The 9,884-nt window shown below is 39.4% G+C and overlaps 1 protein-coding gene across 7 annotated transcripts in view; it reads left to right on the top strand.

Annotated features, from left to right (window-relative positions):
• The window catches only part of Klp10A (kinesin-like protein 10A), a 35,560-nt gene that overhangs the window by 21,226 nt on the left and 4,450 nt on the right, over positions 1–9,884 (top strand). The window contains exons 4-12 of one of the 7 annotated variants that reach the window (XM_089070774.1): positions 1,605–1,751; positions 3,291–3,321; positions 4,630–5,059; positions 5,511–6,084; positions 6,259–6,508; positions 6,618–6,772; positions 6,869–7,075; positions 7,195–7,369; positions 7,792–9,612. In XM_089070774.1, the coding sequence (XP_088926900.1) occupies positions 1,605–1,751; positions 3,291–3,321; positions 4,630–5,059; positions 5,511–6,084; positions 6,259–6,508; positions 6,618–6,772; positions 6,869–7,075; positions 7,195–7,369; positions 7,792–8,915 (3,093 nt within the window). In that variant the 3' untranslated portion in view covers positions 8,916–9,612. Of the gene's footprint in view, positions 1–1,604; positions 1,752–1,785; positions 3,202–3,290; positions 3,322–4,629; positions 5,060–5,510; positions 6,085–6,258; positions 6,509–6,617; positions 6,773–6,868; positions 7,076–7,194; positions 7,370–7,791; positions 9,622–9,660; positions 9,754–9,884 lie in introns of those variants that run through there. The other 6 variants (XM_011636771.3, XM_089070771.1, XM_089070772.1 and 3 more) reach the window with 6 other exon arrangements.

Consider the following 9,884-nt stretch of genomic DNA (forward strand, 5'->3'; position numbering starts at 1 on the left):
ATAGTTAAATTGATTTTTTTTTTTGTAAACGCATAACCAAAACGTCATAGTGCATTTTGGACTCTCAAGGAATTCTCAAGTGTACCTAGTCAATATCCATAGAGTCAATCGTCAGTCAAACTTCATAAGCAAAAATCATCATTCTTCCACATTTATCTTAGACCTTGAAAATTTCCTAAAAATGATATCAGCACACCTGAAAGAAATATTAGAAAAATAATGGAGATTAAAATCTTTATTTTCTTAATTCGTTTAATCATCTTTACAGACAGATTTTAGATGCGGGAATTTTTGTCGAAAATACTTATCCAATCTGATAAATCGGCGGAATGATAATCAGATAGGCGAACTTGCGAAAGTCTCGTGATTATTCAGACGTCGATCCGTGAATGACGGCGCGCGCGTCACTTTGCAGGTCGAAGTAAACGCGGGCCTTAAACGCGTTCGCATAAATTCGCGGTCGATCATCGACTGCCTCGGCGAATTCTGTTTACCGGTTGCCCAGGCTACGTAAAATAACCTCGCTCCTAATATGGAAAGAATAATCCGATCCCGCGTCTCGTAGCGTTTACATCGCGGTAGGCATGTTCCAGTACCTGTACGACTTTCAGGTAGGACTTCCCCGTCACTTGTAAATCGGTCCATCGCAAGCCTTCGAATCTGACGTGACACGAAATCCAATCTCGTCAGGTCTCCGGTCTTTCTCGTCACGTGGAGACCGCGTCTATGATAATAAACAATTGCGACTTCCGCTTCCGTGCAAAATTTTCATCGTGTGTTTGTTGCTTTCTGCATTCTCGTAGAATTAGGCTTTTTGAATCCTGAATTTGTTTTAAACGGTCCGTAGATGTTTGAGTGTGTAGACGACTTTTTTCTTAGTAGTAACACCTGCGCTAACACACATGCGGGTAATAATGCAAGATAAATTAAATATTTAAGCCGCACAAGGAGTTCCGAAAATCGCGCATTTTAATAGAATGCGCTATATGAGGATCAAAAATTGGAAAATTTATCTTGAATTTGACTTTTGAAATAATTTGCATTTATATTTTTATATGTAGAAGGATATTTATACATTTGAAATATTAAGAAAATTATTATAACATATTTGGATCGTTATTTTTCTAAAAAGAAATTTAAAAAAGAAACGACGATGATGAGACTCAAAAATTTGAGAAGCCCGGGATTTAAGCGATTCAAGGATTTAAAAACTCAATTTTAAAACACTCAATTGTAAATTTTCTTAAGAAATTCTCAAGTCTGGTAGATATATATGTCAATCGACGAAAGTCAAAGTCTCCAGCTAGATTCCCGTTACTAACATGGTAACATCTTTTTTTTCCTCCATGGACGCTGCTCATAATCACGGACCTCGTGTCGACGATGGACCAACAACGACCATCTACCCCCGGGCAAAACCGATCGATAACAAACTGATCTCGAATACGAAACTCACGTCGTCTCGGCCGTCGTTCATCCGGCAAAATTGTCGTTTTTCTTGACGACCCTCCACCTCATCGATCCCCTCGGTGACTCCGCCGACCGCGGGTGTAATCGTCCGATTGATTTACGTAAAACTGGCCGTGACCGCGATCTGCGGTAAGGAACCGGACTCCTCGGCTGAGGAGGACGAGGGGGTCGACGAGTCGGAGAACCAAGAGGAGGGCTCTCTCGGACGCCATGGTGGTCACACCACGAGAAACGGCCTCGCATCCGCAACGCTTCCTGTACGAGTCACATCTCGTCTCTCGGTAACGCGCACCACCTTTCCCTCCCCCCCCCCCCATCACCGCAGCAATTACAACCGCAACACACTACAACCCCTTCACAGCAGCGGCAGTCTTTCGTGGTCGTCGAACTGACCTTAGCATCTTCGTGAATACTCGCTTTTACGATACCGCTTTTACGACATCTCATCGTGATTTTTATTACTCGAATTATTTCTTGGGAGATAGTGCACTAAAAAAATTGTATTAGAGATACCAGGTGTAGAACAAGAACTTGATTTTTTTTTAATTATTTAATCTCATAAAAAGAATGATTATCTTATAAACCACCGAAACAGCACACATGTAATAATTATATCTTTTTATATAATTGAATGATGTATTTCATAATTCATAATTTCATGGTATTTCATGGTATTTCATGGTATTTCATAATATTTTATGTAATATAAATGTTTGCACATGAATCGGGAAAATATCATGAAATATGTTAGCTCATGACATGAAGCTTTAATTTAGAGAAGATGTATGTGAAGTTAAAATTATTGGAAATGTAATTTAACCATTAAACTTTTATCTTTTACCTTTTTCATCTAAGTGTCGGTGCACAATAGGTGATTTAAGCTTTAAAAAGTAAGAAATTGATTAATTATAATCGAATATGGAAAGAATACTCGACTATGATTAGTCAATTTCTTACGGCTTAAAGATTAAATACTTATTGTGGACCGACACTAATTGATTGCAACGCTGATTATTCACCGTTATTATGCAGCTCGCAATTGTTTAAAGTTAGCATTAGCTCTTCTTAAATAAGAATTATCTTGAAATACTTTTCATTTACATAGCTTCAATTTTAGGATCTTTAAAATTAGCTTCAATTTTAAAATTTGCATCCTACTAGTTGTTTGATCTGCATGAATAGATCTAGATCTCGGTCAAAAGCTTTTCGGTCGGCACGGAAGATGCTAAAAGAACGTTCGTAGCCTCGCACCTCCTCTAGCTCACGAGCCAAAAACGTCGGCTTTTCCCAAATGCCCATTCACCAGAGCACGCTAGTCGCTATTTCTTTTCACCCCTTTTGCACTCGCTTAAAAACGATGGGGTCTCGACAGGTGGATATCCCGGCGAATGGCTGGCTGGCTGGCAGATTTAGCCAGCGAGCATTCGCCACACGAGCTTTCATTTTCGCGTTCGCGGAAATGTTCAGTTTTGGAAGTAAAACGGAAATAAAAGATCGTGCAGCGCGACTGCCCTACAGACCCGAGACTGGATCAAAAACCGTGTCATTATGTACGATCGATGTGGCAAAAGCAACGTGCGGGCGTGATTAACGGTCGATCGATGTAAATCGTTTCTTATCTTTCCTGAACGTGTCTGACGGCAACGTGTCAGCAACAAGATGTATCATACACCCGGCTTCGAAGGAAGCACCATTTTATTTTTTTTCATTTGCAGCACTTTTTTACTACTCGTAAGTCAAACGGCAAACACCGCTCTTCGTTGCACGAAGAAGGCAACCGTCATCCTCTTTAATCAAATGACTGTTTTCTTTATTTTCAGCACTCCACCAGGCCGTCTATTCCAGTGAAAGGTACGTCAGCAAAATGAGGATTCACCTCGATCCCTATCTCATTACACTTTTGTTAAAATAACCGACATGAAATTATCAGTGGAATCCCGATTATATTACAGTCGCAAAGTCCACGTGCACGAAACGGACGACGTCTGTGTTTTCTCCGGAAAAATTTCCATCGCGAAATAAATTTCCCAGCTATTATTAAATGCATTTTTTAATTAAATTAACGGATATGAAGATCTAAAACGAAACCTAACTAATCGCATGCGCATACACTTCGCTGATCGCTTTTCCGTTCTTTGAAAAGAGAGATGAGCGAACGAATTTCAACGGCTTCCTGATACACGCGTCGATAAGCGTGTGGATGACGACCGAACTTTCGCGTTCGATAAGTCAATTTCGTGGCCGGACATCGCACCGGGTCGAGCGCGAACGCGCGCGCGCGCGCGCGTTCGTCGTCGTCTTTTCACCCAGATAAAGCCGAGTAAGCGACGAGGCCTCGCTTGCACATGTGTGCAAGCCGAGCCGTGACTATCGATATTCGTGTGCGAGGCAGGCAGCACAAGGGCAAGGACCTCGACGGGCACCTACAGTACGACCAGCCGAAGGGGTGTACCTTCGGTGCCAACCCTCGAGCGCTGTTCGATCTACCCCGCCGGCAGTGCGCACCACCCGGCGGAACGTTGCTCTCGTTCGTGGCTCGCGACGGACGAACGTTTTTCGATTTTTTTTTTAGGAGATCAAAGAGATCTCGCGTATGCCGTGTCGACCATGAGATTCGACCCGCTCGCCTATTGTTTCCGGAGGAAAAATAAAATCCGCGACAACGAAAACACGGACGTCGCCACCGATGACCGGGTCCTGACGCTTCGAATCGAGGAAGACGATACCGGTAATGCGTGGATCTCGTGCGGGAGATTCTGTGGTATCTCTGCTGATAATCGTGCGAAAACGTGTGCCTAATTGCCTAATTACAATTCTCCTCTCGCAATAAACGTAAGAGTGAATCAAGAAATGTAAAAGTGGTTTCACACACTTTGAGTCCGAGAGTCAGCGGAGATTAAAACTTTGAAAATCTTTTGACATTTTCTTCAGCAAAATCTATCAAGAACATGTAATTTTATTTTTACGTTTGTGTAGTGATTAGGAAACAAATAAATTATCAGATTCGAAGCGTCAGCGTGAAAAGGACTGCGTGAGCAAGATGGATCACGCGAGATCAGAGATATAATTTGTGTTCTCGCCTGATTTTAATCTTGACGAAATCGATTCGATTTGTTGCGGGTAAGCGGGACACCATTAATCGTCATGCTAATGTTTCAGCGAGTTCGAATAGGCAATTGTCACGACAGACAGGTCGCCCGACTAACATAATGCCGCCAACCACGTCGGTGAACGGTCACAGCGAGTCGGTTTCCGGCCTCACAGGACGCCGGGAGCTGGAAAACATACCGCCGACGCCGACGACGACCGTCACGCAATGCAACTTGATGACTCCGGTGCAGAACAGACAGCAGAAACAGGCGCAGCAACAGCAACAGCAGCAGCAACAGCAGCAGCAACTGCAGCAGCAGCAGCAAGCTCAGGTGGAAAATGGCCGAGGTAGGCGATCCAATGTCGTCAAAGAAGTCGAAAGACTGAAGAAGAACAGGGAAGAAAGGAGGCAGCGGCAAGCGGAATTGAAGGAGGAGAAAGAAGCGCTGATGAATCTGGATCCGGGCAATCCGAATTGGGAATTCCTTGCCATGATAAGGTTGGCTGTTATATTTTCTTTCTACTTAAAATATCTTGTTTAATCTTTAAAGAACGGAGAATCATTATAGTGACACTAAAACAGTAGTAAGAAATACAATTTATATTTTACTTAAGAAAAAGCTATAAGTTTTTAAAAATTCTTTGTCTTTTAAAGGTTGATATTAAGATGCACTAATTAGAATTGTGTATCTGAAATAAATATTGCGTTAATCTTGGAACACTTGTACATTTAAATTTGTTTCATGATAGAGGATATCGCATATTGATGGCAACTGTCACGACAGACAAGTCGCCTGACTAACATAATGCCGCCGATCACGTCGGTGAACGGTCACAGCGAGTCGGTTTCCGGCCTCACAGGACGCCGGGAGCTGAAAAACATACCGGCGACGCCGACGATGACCGTCACGCAATATGTTGTTTATTGACTTATTTGCTTAATTTTGCAGAGAGTACCAGAATAGCATAGAGTTCAGGCCGTTGCGAGAGACCGACGCCGTGGAGGATCATCAGATCACCGTGTGCGTGAGGAAACGGCCTCTCAACAAGAAGGAGCACGCGCGTAAAGAGATCGACGTGATCAGCGTGCCCAGCAAGGATCAGATGGTGGTGCACGAGCCGAAATCCAAAGTTGATCTCACCAAGTATCTTGAGAACCAGATCTTCAGATTCGATTATGCATTTGATGAGACATGTAATAATGAGATAGTTTACAAGTACACGGCCAAGCCATTGGTGCAGACAATCTTCGAGGGTGGCATGGCCACGTGCTTCGCGTACGGCCAAACTGGCAGCGGCAAAACCCATACAATGGGCGGTGATTTCAATGGCAAGACGCAGGACTGCAAGAAGGGCATTTACGCCATGGTTGCCAAAGACGTATTCAAATGTCTGAAATTAGCGAAATATCGGCCCTTGAATTTGGTCATTTCCGCCAGTTTCTTCGAGATTTACTCCGGCAAAGTGTTCGATCTCTTGGCAGACAAGGAAAAACTGAGAGTCTTAGAAGATGGCAAACAGCAGGTTTGTTTTATATTGATATAAAAATTGATTTATCATTAAAATTCATATTTTAGTCGCTTGTGTTTAATATTACACATTTATTTTTTTCTCTCTTAAACTAATTATTGACAACTATTTATGATTCGGTTTAATTACATCTTAATATTTTGAAATTTGTCTTGTGCTTAAAAATAGGTCCAAATAGTTGGTTTAACAGAGAAGGTTGTGGAGACTTGCGATGAAGTATTAAAGTTGATACAACACGGGAACAGCGCCAGAACAAGCGGTCAAACGAGCGCTAATTCTAATTCTTCGAGATCGCACGCGGTATTCCAAATAATAGCGCGTATCCCAGGTACACATAAGGTGCACGGAAAATTCTCGCTCATCGATCTTGCGGGTAATGAAAGGGGTGCTGACACGTCGTCCGCCAATAGGCAAACTCGTGAGTAAATGCGTAATCAATTCTAAATGACGACTGAAATGGCATTACTGATTATAATTAATGATCTTTATCTTTCTGATGTAATTAATGTTCTTATTGAAATTTGTAGGAATGGAAGGTGCTGAGATCAATAAATCTCTATTAGCATTAAAAGAATGTATACGTGCGTTAAGTCGTAAAGGTACGCATTTGCCTTTTAGGGCAAGTAAGCTGACTCAAGTGTTGAGGGACAGTTTTATCGGCGAAAAATCAAAAACATGCATGGTAAATTATTTCATAATTTTATTCACTGACAGTTTTTCACTGAATAGGAATATCAAAGAAAAGATTTGCATTCTAACAGTTATTTGTTTTTTACAGATAGCGATGATCAGTCCCGGAATGAGTTCCTGCGAGCATTCCCTGAATACATTGAGATACGCCGATCGAGTGAAGGAATTGGCAGCAACCGATCCCACAGAAATTAAAGCTTCACCGACAGACGATGAACGGGGCATGAAGATCGAGGAACAAGGAAACAACAGCGTATTATCAGATAGTGATTTAGCGCAACTCCGATCTCTCAATGTAAGTGATTTGTTTATATAGTCATTGATGTTTAAACAGATTTCATAAATGCAGTGAAAACAAAGTGACTATTACTATATAATTTAATATAATATTTTGTACAATTTTTTTCTTCACAGGAAGGTGAACTCTCGCAAGATCTGTACACTTTCCACGAGGCAGTGTCTGCTCTGCAATTGCTCGAAGAAGAAGTGTTGGATACGCACAAACTGGTCATGGATAATACAACTAAATTCCTTAATGATTCGCACAGTGTATTCAGCGCAACTCACGAGGTGGATTATGATCAAGAAGGTAAGACAAACTTGTTTGTTTGCATATTTACGTTTTTCTATTGGCTTTGTTATCATTATAATTTTTTACACTGCGTTGTGTTGAACGATGCAATTACATTAAGGAAAACGAAATAAACAATTTCGACGTGTTTCTTTTGCGTATCGTCACGCAGGAGCATTTTTCTTTCTTTCTGGTATCTCAAAAAAGTCAGTTTTCAAAATATGAATGGTTGATATATTTTTAATGAGGAGTTTTAGCGTCAGATTACTTGCGAAAATTTCCGTGGTAAAAATTCACAGGCATCATCTGGCGAAAAATAACAAGTTCGCTTAAGTGATGATTCGTATCGCTTTCGTATTTCGCCAGTAACTTGTAATAAAGATTTAAAAGTACGAAACGTTGTGCTTGCCGGTATCACAGTGCATCGCATTTTATGACAGATTCGCTCAGTAAGACTAAGGCAAATTCCGTCACGTTAAACCATCGGAGAGGCAGCGACTCGATAGACGTGATAACGTTAAACGACGACACGGACAGCGACGCGCAGACGACAACGTTAAGCACAACGAGAGTAAATACGATCGCGAAGAATTCGTTGATGTCTGCCTGGAAGGATGAAATGGAGCTCAGAAGTGATTTCAGTTCGAACGACACCGAGGAGGACTCAAACCTTCCTCGTACGCCTGTTAGACCAATTATCACGAAAAAAAGTATGACGACTGGTCGAATTGCTAGAAAGAATGCAATTAATAAAGGCACGCCCGTAATAGGACGTTCTATTCAAAGAGCCAATTCAAGCCAACGAATCAAATTGTTCACTACTGGCAAAAAGAAATCTCAGAAATATCATTGGTCTGGTACCTTCTGTACTAATAAAGAGAGTCCGAAAGATATATATTGTACTTCATATTATTTGCCTGACGACAAGAAACTGCATAATATGAATGATCAGCTAGCAAATTATAATTATTATTGTGAGAACTTTCTGAAAAAGAAACCCGCGAGAAAGGAAGATATTTTCTATCCGAATAAATTTGATCCGCAAACTAGCAATGATTCGCGGAACGAGCAGATGTTGGGCGACAATATTGGCTGTCAACCTTGTATCGACATTTGCACTGACAATTTCGAAGAATATAATTATTTTAAAGATTACGATACTCATCAGGACAGCAGCACACCGACAATATTTTCTGACGTTAATATAAATTTAAGACAAAGAAAAATGATGGACGTAGATAATAAGAATACGAATATAAACATTAGTTCACGTACAAACGATAGCATTATTTTATATTCTCAATTTACACATGACATTAATGTTAATAGAGGAGGCGATAATTTTTGTAATGTCAAAGAATTTGTTGATCCTACGATAAATATAAAATTAAATTTCAAAAAGGTGATTCATGATACTAAGAAAAAATCTGCTATTCAATTATATTGCCATAAATTTTGGCATTCTCTGCTATTCTTGTTGAAAAATATTATTTTATTTTTGCTGCTGCCTATAATATATATCATCTTTTTCATTTATATTCAAGAAAGAGAGGATAAAAAATAAAATAATTTAAAATTCTTTCTGGAATAGTCACTCCAGAAATTATTAAAACAGTCATAACAAACAGCTTCCCTAAGTTTTTGAACACACATTAAGTAAAAACAATGATTTTGATTTTATATTACGTATTTTATGTTATTATTTTTATTGATTTATGTTTATTATTATTTTTATTGATTATTTAAGAATGATAAGTTCTAGAGAGAGTAATAATAACATTTTGTATTTTTTATGTATTATGTGTGTGTTATTGTGTGAAAAACGTGTACCTATGGAATGCTATTGTATAATTTTAATTCCCGGTGAAAAATGCATTCCTTCGAATTTGAGCACTTGGCTGTATGCATGTTTGAAACGTTATGAATACTAATATTTTGTGTGCCATAGCGATGTTATGTTAGATAGATTCTAATTTTTGCATTTTTCTTGCGTAGCACTCGTCGCTTATTATACAGTCTAGCTTTTTATTTTAAAGTCTTTTTTTTATTTTAAAATAGCATTTTAAATAGACGAAATCCTACAATACATATGACATTCATGTGAACATACCGTAGTTATTTTAAATCACATTATTATATACTATTTTATCAATATTAGCTTTTATAAGAAAATGACTGGCTATAGTCAAAATAATAATTACAGTGTAGCGAATAAAATTTCTTAGGTGCCTTTACTTGTGCATTTTAAAAATCACATTGCGTTATGTACCTATAGAAGAAATTTAATGTAATACCAGAAAACGTTACAGATTTGAGGCGGAAAAGAACAAAGTTTGAGTCACCCTACCTGAGGAGTTTCTCGTTGCGTAGACGTCTTATAGAGAGAAAACTATTTTCCGATGGTACGACAATATTATTCGATTAACAATTCTATATATAAAATAGTTTCAGAGAAACAGCTTATTTTAATGTGCACCCTACTAATGATACGCGTCACATTATTTTCTCATCTCGATATCATATGCATTTCAAT

The sequence above is a fragment of the Pogonomyrmex barbatus genome, unplaced genomic scaffold, assembly GCF_055798465.1.
Source record: "Pogonomyrmex barbatus isolate J1 unplaced genomic scaffold, ASM5579846v1 scaffold11, whole genome shotgun sequence".
Lineage (NCBI taxonomy): Eukaryota > Metazoa > Arthropoda > Insecta > Hymenoptera > Formicidae > Pogonomyrmex > Pogonomyrmex barbatus.